At 37.2% G+C, this 18,662-nt stretch overlaps 3 protein-coding genes across 4 annotated transcripts; 1 reads left to right on the top strand and 2 right to left on the bottom strand.

Annotated features, from left to right (window-relative positions):
* The first annotated feature begins 86 nt into the window (after positions 1-86).
* Positions 87-3,002, top strand: LOC9655527 (F-box/LRR-repeat protein 3). Of its 2 annotated transcripts, none has more exons than XM_024669127.1 (7): positions 87-1,060; positions 1,173-1,298; positions 1,352-1,444; positions 1,512-1,899; positions 1,979-2,105; positions 2,158-2,452; positions 2,502-3,002. In XM_024669127.1, the coding sequence occupies exons 1-7, from the start codon at positions 413-415 to the stop codon at positions 2,754-2,756; spliced, it is 1,932 nt and encodes a 643-aa protein (XP_024524895.1). In that variant the 5' UTR covers positions 87-412; the 3' UTR covers positions 2,757-3,002. The 2 variants fall into 2 exon arrangements, with proteins under 2 accessions (XP_024524895.1, XP_002964312.2); XM_002964266.2 differs by having other exon boundaries at positions 1,512-1,905.
* Positions 3,003-14,017: 11,015 nt separating this feature from the next.
* Positions 14,018-16,317, bottom strand: LOC112344285 (DNA repair protein RAD51 homolog). Its single transcript, XM_024668696.1, has 10 exons — positions 16,129-16,317; positions 15,736-15,880; positions 15,463-15,611; positions 15,241-15,391; positions 14,980-15,171; positions 14,839-14,927; positions 14,661-14,779; positions 14,482-14,611; positions 14,299-14,420; positions 14,018-14,230 (listed from the first exon to the last, which is right to left on the bottom strand). The coding sequence occupies exons 1-10, from the start codon at positions 16,315-16,317 to the stop codon at positions 14,107-14,109; spliced, it is 1,410 nt and encodes a 469-aa protein (XP_024524464.1). The 3' UTR covers positions 14,018-14,106.
* LOC112344422 lies at positions 16,306-17,839 on the bottom strand. Its single transcript, XM_024669128.1, has 3 exons — positions 16,634-17,839; positions 16,483-16,581; positions 16,306-16,431 (listed from the first exon to the last, which is right to left on the bottom strand). Exons 1-3 carry the CDS (start codon positions 17,817-17,819, stop codon positions 16,343-16,345), a joined length of 1,374 nt encoding a protein of 457 aa, XP_024524896.1. The 5' UTR covers positions 17,820-17,839; the 3' UTR covers positions 16,306-16,342.
* Between the last annotated feature and the right edge of the window lie 823 nt (positions 17,840-18,662).

The raw sequence follows: 18,662 nt of genomic DNA, 5'->3' as shown, positions 1-18,662 counted from the left end.
ACGCGGACAAGTCAATGTGGTACACGTCACATCAAGCGCGTCCTGGCGCCACGTGTTCACCACCTAGATGGCTTTTTAGGGTTCTTGGCGAGCGCAGCGCGCGCGAGCTGGGGCCGGTGGGTACGATTGGAAGGTACTTCTCTAGGTAGCATCTGGCCGCCGAGGCATTTGAATTCGCGTGGGCGAACGATTAGAGAGAGGCTTTATCTTTTCGTTCTCCCCTCTGGATGATGGTGATGATTTTACCTTGGCTCTTTAACTCTTCCAGTACCCGATCCCTCTTTTCCGAGTCCTTGGAGTTTCCATCGCTTCTGAGGCATGATGGCTCTCACATCTCGCTCGCTCTCGTTTCTCCTTTTTCGCTTTATCTCGTAGAGTCTTGACGAGCAAAGAAAAAAGAGGAAAGTGGGTAATGGCTTGCAGCAGCTCGTCAGGATCGCGGAGACCCAGCGCTTGCCTGCTCGATTTCGTCGACGAGCACATTCTGCTCGAGGTCCTGGGAAAGATCTCCGACAGTTTCGACCGGAGGAGCTGGCGGATGGTCTGTAGAACTTTCTACAAATTGGAGTGTAGTGTGCGCAGGCGGCTCCAGCTTCTCCGGGCCGAGCTCCTCCCCCAAGCTCTCGATCGATACGAGCGCTTGGAGGAGCTCGACTTGACGTGCTGCGCCGGTGTCACGGATGAGAATCTCATCCATGTCGCGGATAAAGCTGGGAAGCGGCTGGCAGCCATCTATCTTAACAGGATCTGTGGGTTCACGAGCACTGGCCTGCGCTACTTATCTCAACACTGCCTCTCGCTCGTAGAGATGGATCTTAGCTATTGTTCTTATGTGGAAGACGATGGACTTCTCGGCTTAGCTCGGCTCAACCGGATAGAAAAGCTTAAGCTCACTGGCTGCATTAGAGTCACAGACATGGGATTGGAGAGCTTAGCAGCAGGATGTCACAGGCTGAAAACTCTCGTCCTCAAAGGCTGTGTGGCGATCACTGATGCTGGCATTAAGCTCGTCGCTGCTCGCAGCGAGGAGCTAATGATCCTTGATCTTTCCTTCACTGAGGTAGTGGCATGTCTTTTTTTGTTCGTTCTTTTTTTATTTTCTTTCGAGTAGCTTTTGTACTGTAAAGCTATCATTTCTTCAGGGTGCTAGCTAAGTGTCTCTGCTTTTGCAGGTAACGGACGAAGGTGTTAAGTATGTTTCGGAGCTCAAGGCACTGAGAACTCTAAATCTCATGGGCTGCAACAATGTTGGAGATAGAGCTCTTTCGTATCTGCAGGAGAACTGCAAGTCTCTTGTGGTAAGACTATAGCACAATATTCCTCTTTGGTGATTTCATTTCGGTGTGTGAAGGATTTGGACGTGTCTCGTTGTCAAAACGTGAGCTCTGTTGGGATTGCAGCATTGCCAACGTTGCTCACCTTACATCTCTGCCATTGCTCTCAGGTTCTTGCTCTTCTTTCCCGATTCTTTCTGAGATAAATGCGAGACAAAACTCTTACCTTCGTTCCAGGTAACTGAAGACGCTTTCCTCGACTTTGAGAAACCGAACGGCATACAAACGCTGCGGCTGGATGGCTGCGAATTTACGCACGACTCGCTCGATCGCGTCGCGGCGGGATGCCAAGAACTCAAGGAGCTCAGCCTGTGCAAAAGCCGAGGGGTGACGGACAAGCGCATCGATCGACTTATCACGTCATGTAAATTCCTGAAGAAGCTCGACCTTACTTGCTGCTTCGACGTCACTGAAATCTCGCTCCTGTCTATCGCCAGGAGCAGCACCTCCATCAAGAGCCTCAAGCTGGAGTCGTCCCTCATGGTCACCGACAACAGCCTTCCTATGGTTTTCGAGAGCTGCCATCTTCTCGAGGAACTCGATGTCACAGATTGCAATCTTACAGGTGCTGGTGAGTTTTCTCATACCGGTGGTTCTTCCTTGTTTTTAACTCGCGTGGTTTCTTTTTATCTTCTTTTTTCCAGGGCTTGAGCCGATTGGAAATTGTGTCCTTCTCAGGGTCTTGAAGCTGGCATTTTGTAACATCTCCGACTATGGGATTTTCTTCGTTGGAGCTGGTTGTCACAAGCTTATGGAGCTTGATCTCTACAGGTTCTCTCTCTTAAGTTTTTACTTGTAAAGAGATTAATTTGATCTCGCGCAGGTGTCGATCTGTCGGAGATGCCGGAGTGATCTCGGTCGTCAACGGCTGCCAGGATCTGAGAGTACTGAACTTGTCCTACTGCTCTCGAATCTCGGACGCGTCCATGACAGCCATAGCTCGCCTCAGCAAGCTCAGCCAGCTAGAGATTCGAGGATGCACACTCGTCACTTCCGACGGCCTCACGCAAGTCGCGGCGGGATGCAAGCGGCTCGTAGAGCTAGACATCAAACGCTGCACGAGAATAGGCGATCCCGGACTTCTTGCGCTAGAACACTTGTGTCCGGACCTGCGACAGGTTGATCTCTTTAGTTCTTCGAGTTCTCAGCTTTGTTTCGTTCTTCCAGATCAATGTGTCCTACTGCCCGCTCACGAACAACGGGATGATGGCGCTCGCCAAGCTCGGCTGCATGCAAAACATGAAGCTCGTCCACCTCAAGAACGTCTCCATGGAATGCTTTGGAAACGCGCTGCTCAACTGTGGAAGCCTCAAGAAGGTGAAGCTTCTTTCCTATGTCAAGCAGTCCTTGGCTGCGGGGGTGGTGGAGCAACTGGAAAATAGGGGGTGCAGGCTGCGATGCATGGACAAGCCAGATTCATAGGACCTGTGACTAAGTAAAAGAAAACAAAGGCCTTAGTTTTTGGAGCATCAGAGTAGACAAGCATTGTTTCTCTAGACAAGTACAGCTCTAGGAGCTGATCTTCTAGGAGCTGATCCGGTCTTGGATCTCCTGCTTGGAAACTCTTGAGGGAGATCCTTCTCAAAGCCTAGAAAAGAGATATAGATGTTAGATTTCCAGATGTAAACTTTCTACTTACTTTCAACTGGATGAGCTTCCTTCCATTCATCAATCAGTGTCTTCCACGTCACTGGAGCAAACTGCACAACCCGGTTCAGATGGATGGCAGCTTTTGCCCCTGCAAGTGAATGTAGTAATCCAATAACACAAAAATAGAAGAGGATCTTCCGAGGCATTGCGATAAAGTCTTGCGTGCTCAAACTCCTTGTCCAAGTCTGCAGTCTTTTGGCATTCCAGATGCCGCCCTTGAAAAGATTCCAGCTTGCGCTTCCTGTCCGTGTCTCCTCTACCAAGCTTCCCAATGATCTTGTTCTTCTTCTGAGACTATCACTCGTTTACTCGTCGTCATCCACGAAGGAATGGTTTTACCGAGCATATCGGACACGGACATGCTTATGGTTGCCGACAAAAGAAGCACAAGCAGCACATCCTCGTTGGGATCAATCTGGAAGTAAGCTTTCACTTACGGTTTCTTAGAATGAGATAGATCGTGTTTGTAACACCAATCAAGCTTCCTCCATCGGCAAACACGGGAGCACCGAGGTCTTGCACAGCCGACGCAGGCAGAAAAGCCTCTGGATCCACCGAGAAGACGTTGGTAAGATCCATAGACTTGTGGCCACCAAACGTGTACAGTCGCTGGAACAATGGAAGAGTGATTACTTCCATTTTCAAGCACCCTTGAAATGCTTGCAAGCAGTGGGCTTGCGGCTCCAGGCACACCACCGAGGAAGACAGACGAGCACCAACCTTGCACTCGTAGAAAACTCCTCCTTTGATGCGTGGAAAGCTCCACGCTTCTTCCACCTTGTACTAAACAGTGAGTCTACCCTAAAATCTATCTTTGCGAAATGTCTCCTCATCCCGGCTTGCTGCATCAGTGCACTGTCCATAGCCGAGTTCCCATGCGCAATCTATAGAGCTGGATTTCCTAGAAACACAGCAGGAGGTTCGGGCAAGGGCAGATCCTTTGTTTGCTGATGTCAAGGTTTTTTTGAACCAGGTAGAATGCAGGCCCTTTTTGCTTATTTGGATTCCCATAGAATTTTTATTTTACTATGACAACATTATTCTGATTATATAGCTTAGAATATTGTAGTTTCTTCCTTTCAATATTTATTTTTTTTACCAAAGAATAAGAACTGTATAATCCTTTTATTATACCATAATATATTTTCATTGCATTTCGTGTCAATTCAATATGATTTATATGAACTCTAGTAATTTAATCAATAAAATTTGGGAGTGATTAACTATATAATGAGTGAAGTTCAACTAATTCAAACACTCTGAATCGTAACCAGCCCAACAATCACTATATATAATTGTTCATAAAATAACAATATTAAATTATTAGTTAATAATGAAAATAATAGAAATAGAACTTACTTATATATATTAGTTAAGTTTGTAATAAACATTTAATGTGAATCACATTCAATTTACCCATTGACGTTTTACTCTTCTACCATGATTATATTACCACTTACTAAACTTTCTTTCATCAATTTCCACAATTCTTCCTGGACTGACAATCTTTTGACTATCTCATTGTAATATGATAATACAAATATCATAACAAAAATTATTCAAATTCATTATTATGTGCTCATTTTTAATATTATACTTAATATGAGTTTGATTTTGTGGCATTTTAATGCATTAACAATACATCACTTTAATCATTTGAGTAAATGTGAAATTACTATGTGCAAACTAAGAGATCTTGGGGTATTATAATTTTTACAATTCCACTTGAAGCCTTCTTTACAACTTCAATTATCAAGTTGATATCTCATTTGTCAATAACATCTTTTATATTCTCTCTCTTCTAAAAGAAAATCAATTATAATACAAAATGTATTATTATTAGTTTTTCAAATAAGACTAGAAAAAGAAAAAATATTATTTTAAGCATGATCTACATATTTCAATCTAGTTAGAATACTTAAGAGAGTGAATAAAATAAGAAAGAAAATATAGAAAGGAACAAAAACATAAAACACAATGAGAGAAAACCTAAGCTAAACATAGATTATAGCTGTTCATCTTAATTATAAAACTATAGTGATTAAACATTTAAGGCACAGCACTAAGTATGAACAAAAGGAATGAATAGTGGGCATAGCAAGGGGGTAATTATGTAGGAGAGGTGGGGGCAGGGGGGGGGGGGGAGCTAGATTGTGCATTTGTACTCTTAAACCTAAGAATTGTGTCAATCGCTTCATATCCATGAAAAGTGAGTAGACTTTGTTGATGTCCTTAATGCTTTCCTCTTCACTTTTGGTAAGCCAAGGCCACTAAGTGAAGTCTCCTCCCTAATCTTGGTGAGCTGCTCTTTGGCAAGCCATCTCCACCCACCTGAATGTCCAAAATCCATTGCATCTTGTCCTTTATGTAAGATTACATCAAGATTATAAGTAGTAAGTTTGGAAGATTGAGTGGGATGTTGTGACAATTTGTAGTTCTTCATGATGCCCTTATGGTGATAATGAGGATGGGGGTCATTTCATTCTCTAGCACTCGGTTAAGGAATGAGAAGCACTTGATGTCTCGCATATATACCTTCTTGAACCTAAACCTTCACTTGGCGACTTTATTGTTGATTTGCTCTCGAGTGAAATCAGTATCACCTATGAGGAGGGCTAGGAACCTAGAAGAAGATAAGGAGAAAAATGATATTAACTTGCTGTTGATCACATTGATTTAATCATGCAATATTATATGTGGATGTGAACCAAGTTTGTACCTTAGTTGCACTATAGTCCTTGGAACGAGCAAATGATTGGCCAAGCATGGTGATCTTCCCAAGCCTTGGATCACATTGCCACTCTCTTAACATTTTAATTGTCTTAGGCATGAGCTTCCCAAAGTTAAATGCCACTCCAACCAAGATCAATTGATCATAAAATATTTGCCTCCATTGTGAGAATATCTATAGGTGCTAAAAGTGAGGCTTTGTTCACCTTAGCTATATGGTCACAATTTGCATTCACACCTCCTTGACATGGACCATAAACTCAAAGAGAAGAAGATACAACTCTTTGAACCTTAGAATGATATAATGATATTTTTTTTTTTTATTAATCTCCCTAACTTGACTCCTACCATTCTAGAAAATTATATAAAACACACACTCATAGAAAAATGGGCTAGTTAGCTAACAACCTAGGGCAAACTACCTATTTGCTAAAAGACTTCAACAATGTGCTTAGTATTGGCTTCAAATTGATTTGTGAGATTTTTAGGGTTAATTTTTGGATTAAGTAATTCCTGCTATGTCAATAGAGGGTGCTTGTATGTTTCATATTGTTCTTCCTCATGATTATGCTTCTCTAAGCAAATGCTACTCTCATAATCACAACTTCCATAAATATACTTGGTTGGCTGGATTAATACGAAAATGTGTAGTGGATATGGTGCTTCATTAAGGGGGTTCATATGGGCAATTTAAATTCTTTTGGAGTGGTTTAATACATCATTTTCATAAGAAAAATGCACACTCTAACAGGAAGTTGATTGACAAAAAATAGTTTAACATTTCACAATTGAATGGAAGTCTACTTTGAGATGAGTCTTACTTTCCCTAAAGTGTAGCAAATAGCTCTAGTTTTATAAAGCAATCAATTAGGAGGCAAAAAAACCATAAGTAATGTCAAACCTTCTATGCTCAAGAAAGTTTTGCTAATCTTTATGGGATATTGAGGAATGTATATTTATGTCTTAACAAATCTTATATGTCAAAGTAACTCTCTTATCATGTATTGCATTTCTCTTTCTTTTCCTAATTGATTTCTTAATAGATATAAGCAGACTCAAAAGCATACAAACGGCTACTATGAAGTTTATTATAGCTGAATTGAAGTAAGAAATTTTTCATTTTCCTAGCAAGTTTGTTACACAAATGAGGTAAAGCTTATTACTCTTGTCACCATGAATATTAGTGCATAGAAGAATAAATCAAGTATAAATGATATTATAAATCAATGCTAAAACCTATTTTATATGTGATATATATCATTGGAGCAAAGACTTCAAGCTCTCTAAAAAATTAGAGAGCTCTCTACAATATTGCTAAAAAAAATTTAACATAAACCCTTATAAATAGTCTTAAAAAAAATTTTAATGCTCACAAAATGTTGGTTTAGCTAAATTAGTCACCAAAAAACATAATCTTCCTCCCGAGTTAGTGATAGCAAAGGTCAAAACAAAATAAATTATTATCATAACTCATAAATTTTTAGTGTTATACTAAAATGTGATGTCTATAAGTTTGAGAAAAAATGAAACTTAAACTTAAAATTGAAAAATGGATAAATTTTATGTTACTTTCTTGTAATTTTTTCTTTTTTTCTAATTTTTCCAGTATAAGAGTCGAAAGTAGCAACATATATGCTCTATTGTTGCAACCTTTAAACTGCAAAATTGCAACATCTAAATCTTCAAATTCATAAATTACATAAAATTTGAATGCTCGCAGTTACAAATCCCTCTTTACATTAAAGCATGGAAAATATGTAATAACTTTCAAAACCTATCCTTTAATAACTGTTTAGTGTTTTCCTTGAATAAGCAAAAGAGAGATTAACAATGCAAACTAAAAAAAAAAAGACATAAAGAGTGATAAGGTAAAAAACTTTAATCTAAAATAAGTGAATAAGAAAATTCCCAATTAATAAGGTATATTTTTGGTTATCCATATAATTGATGACCAAATGAAAAAAGTTTTTCTTTACTTTGTTTTACACTTTATTTTTCACAGTTTTACTATATTGTTACTCTTATCATTTCTATTGCTATTCGTGATTATCTGTTATGTATTCTTAGTGAAGGTAATAAATTTTCCCCTCAAGCCTTTATTATTGTAGTTTTCACTTTATAAAGTTTTTATTAGTAATGCAAAAAATAAAAAATAAAAGTCTCCATCACTGCTATTTTTACTATTTATTCTCATGATGAAGATGAATATTAACCCCATAAAGATGATTTTCCTCTACTACATTGAAAATATCATGTATTACAACACTCAACTTCTTATTTATGTCATAAAAAAAATGTAAAAAATGTTTCCCTAATCTATTTTTTCACCCCTTTTATTTCCCCATACATTATTTTACTCTTTATTTTTATCAAAGTCTCTTTATATTAATTGGTGACTCCACTACGAAAATATATCCCCTATGTGCCATTGTGTACCATAAGATCTAGAAAGGAAGAAAACACCAATTTTGGAAAAGTCATGCAATTCATTTCATCTCATTTTAGTACATATTCACTCAAAGCATAAAATCACAATACTAGAAGAGTTAAACATTTTAGCCAATAGTCAATAAAAATTTTACTTTCATATGTGTTCTCACTTTTAATATTATACTCAATATGGGCTTCATCTTCTGGCATTTTAATACACTAACAATACATCAATTAAAGTATTTGAGTAAATCTGAAATTACTATGTACAAACTAAGTGCTAGTTCTAAAAGATCTTGTGATATTACAATGTTTATAGTTTTACTTTAAACCATCTTTACAACCTCAATTATCAAGTTAATATTTCATCGGTCACTGACATCTTTTACATTCTCTCTATTCTAAAAGAAAACCAACTATAATACAAAGGGAGTGAGTAGTGGCTATAACAAAGGGGGTAAACATATAAAAGAGGGGAGCGTTATATTATGCATTTATTCTCTTCAGCTTTATCATTTTAATGTTATCTTTTTTAGATCATTGGGTATATCAAGATATTCTAGCTTCAATATCTAGAGAATTTTGCTAAAAAATTTCAACATGAACTCCTATAACTAATCTTGAAATTTTTTTTATAAAAAATCAATACTCGTAAAATATTAATTTAACACAAATAGTCACTAAAAACATAATTTTTTTTATGAGTTAGTGATAGCAAAGATCAAAACAAGAAAAGGTATCATCATAATTCATGGATTTTTAATATTATATTAAAATATAAGAGGATCAATTTTATGTTATTTTCTTCTGATTTTTAACTTTTTCCCAATTTTTTCTATATAGAAATCAAAATTGGTAGCATATATATTTTATTATTGAAACTTTTGAGTTGTAAAATTGCAACATCTAGATCTTCAAATTTCTGAACTACATAAAACTTGAATGCTTACAATTTCAAATCCCCTTTTACATTATAACATGGAAAATATGTAATACATATGTCTTCAATATCTCTAGAATTTTGCTAAAAAATTTCAACATGAACTCCTATAACTAATTTTGAAAAAAAATTTAAAAAAAATCAATACTCGTAAAATTTTAGGTTAACTCAAATAATCACTAAAAACATAATTTTTTTTTATGAGTTAGTGATAGCAAAGATCAAAACAAGAAGAGGTATCATCATAATTCGTGGATTTTAAATATTATATTAGAATATAAGAGGATCAATTTTATGTTATTTTCTTATGATTTTTAACTTTTTCCCAATTTTTTCTATATAGGAATCAAAATTGGTAGCATATATATTTTATTATTGAAACTTTTGAGTTGTAAAATTGCAACATCTAGATCTTCAAATTCATGAATTACATAAAACTTGAATGCTTACAATTTCAAATCCCCTTTTACATTAAAACATGGAAAATATGTAATACATATGTATTCAATATCTTTAAAATTTTGCTAAAAAATTTCAACATGAACTCCTATAACTAATCTTGAAAAAACAATTATAAAAAATCAATACTCGTAAAATATTAATTTAACACAAATAGTCACTAAAAACATAATTTTTTCTATGAGTTAGTGATAGCAAAGATCAAAACAAGAAGAGGTATCATCATAATTCGTGGATTTTCAATATTATATTAAAATATAAGAGGATCAATTTTATGTTATTTTCTTCTGATTTTTAACTTTTTCCCAATTTTTTCTACATAGGAATCAAAGGTTGTAGCATATATATTTTATTATTGAAAATTTTGAGTTGTAAAATTGCAACATCTAGATCTTCAAATTCATGAATTACATAAAACTTGAATGCTTACAATTTCAAATCCCCTTTTACATTAAAACATGGAAAATATGTAATACATATGTATTCAATATCTCTAGAATTTTGCTAAAAAATTTCAACATAAACTCCTATAACTAATCTTGAAAAAAATTTTATAAAAAATCAATACTCGTAAAATTTTAGTTTAACTCAAATAATCACTAAAAACATAATTTTTTTTTATGAGTTAGTGATAGCAAAGATCAAAACAAGAAGAGGTATCATCATAATTCGTGGATTTTAAATATTATATTAGAATATAAGAGGATCAATTTTATGTTATTTTCTTCTGATTTTTAATTTTTTCCCAATTTTTTCTACATAGGAATCAAAATTGGTAGCATATATATTTTATTATTGAAACTTTTGAGTTGTAAAATTGCAACATCTAGATCTTAAAATTCATGAATTACATAAAACTTGATTGCTTACAGTTTCAAATCCCCCTTTACATTAAAACATGGAAAATATGTAATACATATATTTTCTTCCTTAAAGTTTAAAGTTAGTTATAAAGCTTCCCCATTATTCTTGAGATTATTGCTTATAACATAATAGCATATAATGAAAATATATAATTTTTTAAATAATGTATAAATATTTAATTAAAGTTTACAAAGAATATATAAAGAAACATAACACTACATTTTATAAAAGAGAGTGAGTAATCCATTATTTAAAGGTTTAAAATTTTCATATTTATAATTGTCAAAATTTACCTGATACAAACTTTAGCAAATTGTGGAAATTTAGCCTCATCCAACCATTTTAATGCAAATATAAGTAATAATCCTTAACACCTACCTTTGAGATAATATTTTTCAACCTATTAACTACTTTTTATTTTTTCTATGACTGTTTAGGAGTTCTTCTTAAATAATAAAAAAGAGATTAATAATATAAAGCAAAGATAAAAGAAATATATAGAGTTGATAATTATCATTTTAATATTTTCTTTTTTAGCTTATTAAGTGATATTTTGGCTTTAATCTCTTCACAATATTGCTAAAAACCTTTAACATGAACTTTTATATATATTTTTGATAAAAAAAGCCAATTCTCCCAAAACATCAGTTTAACCTAAATAATAACTAAAAAAATATAATCCTTTTTCATTTAATTAATGTTATGTATGTGTATTATCATTTAATTGTCATTCCATCTTTTTAATTAAATTAGAGCCATTCTTTTTTAGTGAATATATTGTTATAATTAAAACTTTCATAATCTTACTATTGAAATAGATTTTTATTTTAATGAAGGTAGAAGTGCATATAATAGAAAAAAAAGTACTTTATCATGAACTTATAAATTTTTAAAATACTTATTTTAGAAAAATTTAAAAAAGGTATCTCCATTTTTAAAATATTTTTTAACTCCTCACAAATTTAATAACATTTCTTGAAGAATTTTCACGTAAAATCTATTCTACAAAGAATATAAAAGTATATTCTACTTGTTTTTAAACTGCCAAACTTTTAAAACCTATTTTTTGTTGAGTTTATTTTAGATAGAAGAAAACAAAATTATACCTAGTAAATTATGCTTTCAATAAAATATATAATGAAAGCAACGATTTTATTTTATACATTAGTTTGTTTATTTATATAACTCTAAATGCAGTTATTTAATTTTTTTATACATTGGTTTATATATTCATTCGACTCAAGTGCACTTATTAATTTTTTTTTTACTAGGTATAATGATCTTTTCACCATGCATAATTTTAAGATAAATATTGCTAGCATGACTAGTGATTTTAAATTAAATAATAATTATGTCTAATTTTTCACTAAATTATAATATTTCAACTTGTTGAAATATTTGACCATTTGGTAATAGTGATCCCATAAAGTCAATGACGTTAATAGTTTTTTAAAAATTACTTTATATTAAACTTTCAATTGGATAGTTTATATTAATGATAATGAATAGTTATGTTTATAGTTAAATAATTAAAGAAAGTTTAAAGTAGCAATAACTAAATTTAAATTTTTCAAAATAAAGACTACATTCTTCATTGATCAATTTATATCTTTTAACCACATCCTTCCTTTGATTGATATTTCTCTTTTTCAATTGATTATAAGTTTAATTATTTTTTAAAGTTGTTAGAGCCAAATATGGCATTTTTTTCATTATTATAGTTTTTTTTATTTACTGTTACTGTAATTTTTTAAAAATATGATAATATTTGAATAAACAATCTTATTGATTAAAAAGCCTCTAAAAAACATAATTTTTTCTTATTTTAGATTTTGTTATTCACCTTATGTTTTTGTATGTTCAAGGTAGCTTCTTTTCAATTGACACCATTTTATTCATAAACCTTTATAAAAATATTAAATCTGAAGAAAGAAAGTATTTACTTCATTTAAGAATATGCATGTTATTAATAATTTCATTTGTAAATGGGATGTCCAATAGAGCAAGATCTTTAAAACTTTAGTTTTTCTTAAAATCTATTAAATTTAAAAAGTACTTAGAAATCAATGTTCTTTGATAGCCAATAACCAAGAATGGAAATATTTATGCATATCAAGATCAATTCTTTGGCAAGTGATACTGATAGTTACTTATACAATAAATTAGAATTTTCTTTTGATTGACACAAATCATGTAGTAAATCAATCTCACATACACCTATTAGAAACAATTATCCCATCTACAAATAATTTGACCCTGTTCATGAATATAACACTAATCCCATGCAAAATAAAGCTTTAGTGTTCAAATTATAATTTGTTTTAATAAAGTAGCAATAAATAACCATATTTTCTAGTTAGAAAATCAAGTGAAAACGTTTAGAGTCAATAAAAACTGTTAAAATAATTCACATAAACTAAAGATTTTAGGGAAAGAAAAATCCAGTTGATATATTTTTAGCAAACAAAATAATAAATTAAGCTATTGGGGTGCACCAACCACCGGGAAGCTTCAGCTGGAGTTAGCTCTTCCCACAGACTTAGAAACATAAAATCCTTAGCTTGATTTTTCAGTGATTGATATGTTTTACATATCTGGGAGTTTCAATATTTTTGCACAGTCCTGGCTCACTTGAAAAGAATTTTACAATAGCCTCACAAGTTCAGTTCACTCTCAATCAATACTCCCTTCAAATTTAAACCAGACTTCAATAAAGGTTTCAGGTGGATAGATGGTGTCTTCCAGGATTCATGCATAATGGCAAGCGCATTATGCATTAGTCCATGGTGAGTGAGGTGCATATGCTGAACTTTTATTAGAAATTCAATCAGACAATGATTATTTAAGATTGCAAAAAATCTATTCACTTGAGCTCAAGATACCATCAGTTTCTCTTGGGATTCTCACATATTGTCTTGCATGCCATCTGTTCACAGTAACTCACCCACACACTATCTGACTTTCATCCGATCAGCTCAGTCAACAGGTATCCTCCAAATTCGCCAAAGTTACATGCATATCTTGATATCTCTTCACCATTGCTCTCACAAACAATCAACGCACCACGAGGCTCCCTTTCTCTTGGCCCAAAATCCTTAAGGGTGAGCTTGAAACCACAGATATTTCTCAAGCATGGACCTTGTCGATGATACTTATTATCGGTACGAGGCTTGAAATCATCCCCCGGATTGTCCAGATCTAGAAATTGTGGGCCAATTCCAGATGTGTTGTTGAAACTGATATGTCCACTGTTCCGTCAGTTCCCCATTTTCCTGTTGTAATCGTCAACGCACCTGGTCATTGAAATCAAGCAATTCATCGCATAACCTCTGACTGTGCATTGGTCACTGCTTTCTCAGATAGTATGCATACTGCAGCAACGAGGAAGGATATATTCAAATTGGAGCACATAATCAAATACTTAGCGTGGTGCTCGAGCACCACGTTGACATAATCAAGCACGTTATAGTACTTCTACTCTACGCTGTTGTATTCATTAATCGGTAAAATAACCATGGAATATATTTTAACGTGAAAGAGTTGGAGGATACGTAACGTGTTTTGAACTTAATTAAACAGACATAATCAAGCACGTTATAGTGGTTACTTCTACTGTACGCTGTTGTATTCGGTAAAATAACCATCGGATATATTTTAACGTGAAAGCGTTTAGCAGCTTATGAAGCTTTCTGTGGAGCATTAATCTGTGACATCAATGATGCCGTTGCCAGAGATCTGGAAACGAGCTTCTTGCTCTGCTAAGCATGGCGAGCAAACGATCTTGCATATCCGTTCCTCCCCTCGTCCATACTGCAATGCTAGTCTGTGAAGAAAGCAGTGAGTATTAGTTTAGAGAATAGAGCTAGAATGAAGTGACAGACACCCGTGTACCTTGTCGTGGAGGCATGGGCGATTATGTTGCCCCCGATGGGCTTGACTTGCGGACCAGCGAAAACGGCAGACCCGTCGACTTGTGCCACAACTTGGTTAGTCAGGACCACCGCCACTCCAAACTGTGAAGCGAAATGTTACTCTAAAATTTTAAGGCAAGCGAGAGAGCGATCGAGAGCTTACCTCGTCTGCCAGTTTCTGTAGGCTTATTAAGAATCTAGCAAGGTACATTTGTCTGGCAGATAGTTCACCGCGTCCCGAAAAATCGGTGCGATACAGAGCAGTCGCGCTGTCTACTACCATAAAGGCAAACCTGCGAGGAGAAGGCCAAGAGTGCTTAACATATCAAGGGAAATGCTTACCTCGATTTAGCCATCATAGACGCCGCCTCCAACAGCAGCTGTGATTGATGATCAGTGTTGTATGCTTTCGCGTAGGGAATATTGTCCAAAACATCTGCTCCATTCAGCCCATATCTATCATCCAGAAAATGAAACAATCATAAGAAATCACGAAAAAAAAAGGAAAACGTGATCCGACCTCTATTTGCAACAATCTCTGTGGCCTGAAAGTTCCTTCAGCATCTGCTTTGCCTTCAGCATCTGCTTTGCCTTCACCACCTCCATGATCTAATGAAATAGACACAAAACTCAGTGATCCATGAAGTCAAAACGAAGATACATACCTGACATGCTACACAAAGCGTATGACACAACTGAGTCTTTCCAGTCCGAAACTCTCCATAGATCTCAGTTCTGCCCCCCTCGAGGATCTTGTCGAGTTCTTTGGACCCCGATGTTAGTTGGATGATCTCCGATCGCTGCTCGTGCATTTGTGCGGCGCTTGTAAATCCCATTGGAACAAGCTTGGTCGCTTCGCTACGCAAGTTCCATAGAACAATGAGAAGAAAATAAAAACAAAACAAAACCAAAAGGTCCATACCCGCTTCAGTGATCTTGTCGACCTTAGCCTCGCTTATGCCTTTGATCTTGAGCAGCTCCTTCTTGGGCGAATAGGCCACCGCTTCAACGGTACAAAACCCTGCCTCTGGGAGCTTCTTGACATCCACCGCGGAAATGCCACAGTGAGATTTCTGGAATAAGCGCGATCGATCGACATCAACACAGACACAATAACCTTTAACAATTCTAGGATTTCACTTACCTGGAGCTGCTCCACGAGCGATGGCCCGTGCTGGACATGCTGCTGCTCGTCCACATTCATCGCCGCGGGGCCCTTGACCATGGCGCTCATCGCCGCTGCTTGGATGCTTGGATGCCCTAAAGAGGAGTAGAGCCCCACGCCCGCCCACTCTGTCCACCCACGGAGACATAAAAGAGGCACCTTCAGATGCTATGCTTTATGCCCTTCAGCTGAAGCCTTTACAGTTGGTTTTCTTCGTCTCGAAGATGAAAGAGCGCAGCGATGAATTTCTACCCCAAGAAGAAACGAGAAACCCGGCGAGGTTGGCCCATTTGGAACGCTGCATGTCCACTTGGTAAAACTTGGCAGAGCTAGGTAGGACACTGGTTAGTTCCAGAAAACCTTTAGGATAGGAAGAAGAGCCAACAAGCACGAAGCCCTGGACCAAGTTTTCCAGTGAGACTTAGTGTAGCAATGCTTACTTTTCTTTTGTAATGAACAACTTTGAGTCACAATAGGACAATACTTCCTATCTTGAAATTAAATCAGATGTTATTATAATTCTAGTCCTCCAATCACAGTGGTTGAAAGTTTAAGTTTAGTGTAAGGATAATTGCCTATCAAGAAGTAGGATTGGTACCAAGAATCTCACATGGAGGAGCAAGGTGCCATCAAGCGAGTGCGAACATCGGCTGCATGCAAAACATGAAGCTCGTCCACCTCAAGAACGTCTCCATGGAATGCTTTGGAAATCCGCTGCTCAACTGTGGAAGCCTCAAGAAGGTGAAGCTTCTTGGCTTCCGGGGTGGTGGAGCAACTGGAAAATAGGGGGTGCAGGCTGGAAAACGAAGGCCTTAGACTTTGTAGCATAAGCATTGTTTCTGAAGACTAAGTTGTTTCTCTAGACAAGTACACAGGTTTTTGCTCTAGGAGCTGATCCGGTCTTGGATCTCCTGCTTGGAAGCTCTTGAGGGAGATCCTTCTCGAAGCCTAGAAAATGGATTTAGATATTAGATTTCGAGATGTAAACTTTCTACTTACTTTCAACTGGATGAGCTTCCTTCCATTCATCAATCGGTGTCTTCCACGTCACTGGAGCAAACTGCACAACCCGGTTCAGATGGATGGCAGCTTTTGCCCCTGCAAGCGAATGTAGTAATCCAATAACACAAAAATAGAAGAGAAAACTTACATAAGTAGACGTCATGCATCTCTTCCGAGACATTGCGATAAAGCCTTGCATGCTCAAACTCCTTGTCCAAGTCTGCAGTCTTTTGGCATTCCAGATGCCGCCCTTGAAAAGATTGCAGCTTGCGCTTCCTGTCCGTGTCTCCTCTACCAAGCTTCCCAAGGAACGTGTTCGTAACAACACCGATCAAGCTTCCTCCATCGGCAAACACGGGGGCACCTAGGTCTTGCACAGCCGACACAGGCAGAAAAGCCTCTGGATCCACCGAGAAGACGTTGATAAGATCCATAGACTTGTGGCCACCAAACGTGTACAGTCGCTGGAACAATGGAAGACTGATTACTTCCATTTTCAAGCACCCTTCAAATTCTTGCAAGCAGTGGGCTTGCGGCTCCAGGCACACCACCGAGGAAGACAGACGAGAACCAACCTTGCACTCGTACAAAACTCCTCCTTTGATGCGTGGAAAGCTCACCACGATCACCTTTTCTTCCACCTTGCCACTGCCACTAAACATCCCTTCGATGCATTGGAGAGCAGTGATGCAGCTTCCATCTGGCCTGATAAGCGCCACCATTCCCTTGCAGTTCTTGTCGCTGGGAGCTTCTGTCTTGCGAGCTACATGTACCGTACCGACGAATCTGCCGACCACCTCTCCCAACACACTCGGAGGCTCGCCAACCAAGCCTTTCATGGAATAGGCATACATCCCTGATCCGTGGTAGAACTCTCTACACAGCGCATCATGCCACAGCTTGGAGATAGCGATGCGGCGATCTGCTTCCTTCCGCTGCTCGCGAGCTCTCGCAATTCCAATCCCGAGTTTCGTCTTGGCCAATGCCGCCTCTGCTTCTTCCTGGGAGAGGCGATTCCTGTTACCCGTGATGACGAGGGGATTCTGCTGGGACTGGCCATCGCCATGGCCATTGGAATTGGCAGCGATTTGCTCCACCGTCATCACCGAATTCCCATTCGCGTCCTTGAAGAGAGCGGTCTGACCCACACGGAGCGTGGCGGCGTCCAGTCCCCAGTGTGCCGCAATGCTGTCCACCATCAGATGCTTCGAATCGTGGAGAGGAACGCGCAGCGCCTCGCCTTCTCCATCCTTCCTCACCCACACGTAATCCATGGAAACCCTATGCACAAAAGGAGAGAAGTGAGCTCTCTTACAAAAGGAGAGCAGTGCCATCGGGCAGCTTCGGCTGGAGTGGAGTTAGCTCTGCAAACAAATGAAGGTTTGGAGCTTGGGAGTTTCAGTATATTTGCGCGGTCGTGGCTAGCTTGAAACGAATTTTACAATATCCTCGCACACGAAGGAACAAGTTCAGTTCCCTCTCGATCAATCAAACTCCCTCCCATCTCGTAACTTTCAAATCTAAACTAGACCTCAATAAAGGTTTCAGGTGGATAGATGTTGTCTTCCAGGATTGGGGAGTGCATTATGCATTAGTCCATGGTGAGTGAGGTGCATATGCTGAACTTTTATTAGAAATTCAATCAGACAGTAGTTATTTAAGCTTGCACACATTCTATTCACTCGAGAGATATACCATTGGTCCCACTTGGGATTCTCATACGTTGTCTTGCATGCCATCTGTTCACAGTCACTCACCCACACACTATCTGATTTTCGTCCGATCAGCAGAGTCGACAGGTATCCTCCAAATTGGCCAAAGCTACATGCATAACTTGAGATCTCTTCACCATTGCTCTTGCAAACAATAGATGCACGACGAGGCTCCCATTCTCTTGGCCAAGGATCCCTAAGGGTGAGCTTGAAACCACAAATATTTCTCAAGCATGGGCCCTGTCGATGATACTCATCCTTGGTATGAGGCTTGAAATCATCCCCCGGATTGTCCAGATCTAGAAATTGTGGGCCAAATCTAGATGTGTTGTTGAAAACTGATATACCCACTGTTCCGTCAGTTCCCCATTTTCCTGTTGTAATCGTCAACGTATAATCGCACACCTGGTAATTGAAATCAAGCACATACAATCTCTTCATCGCATATCTAAGGAAATATAGAAT

Source organism: Selaginella moellendorffii, unplaced genomic scaffold (assembly GCF_000143415.4).
Source record: "Selaginella moellendorffii unplaced genomic scaffold, v1.0 SELMOscaffold_4, whole genome shotgun sequence".
Lineage (NCBI taxonomy): Eukaryota > Viridiplantae > Streptophyta > Lycopodiopsida > Selaginellales > Selaginellaceae > Selaginella > Selaginella moellendorffii.
This window is presented reverse-complemented; position numbering and strand designations above follow the sequence as displayed.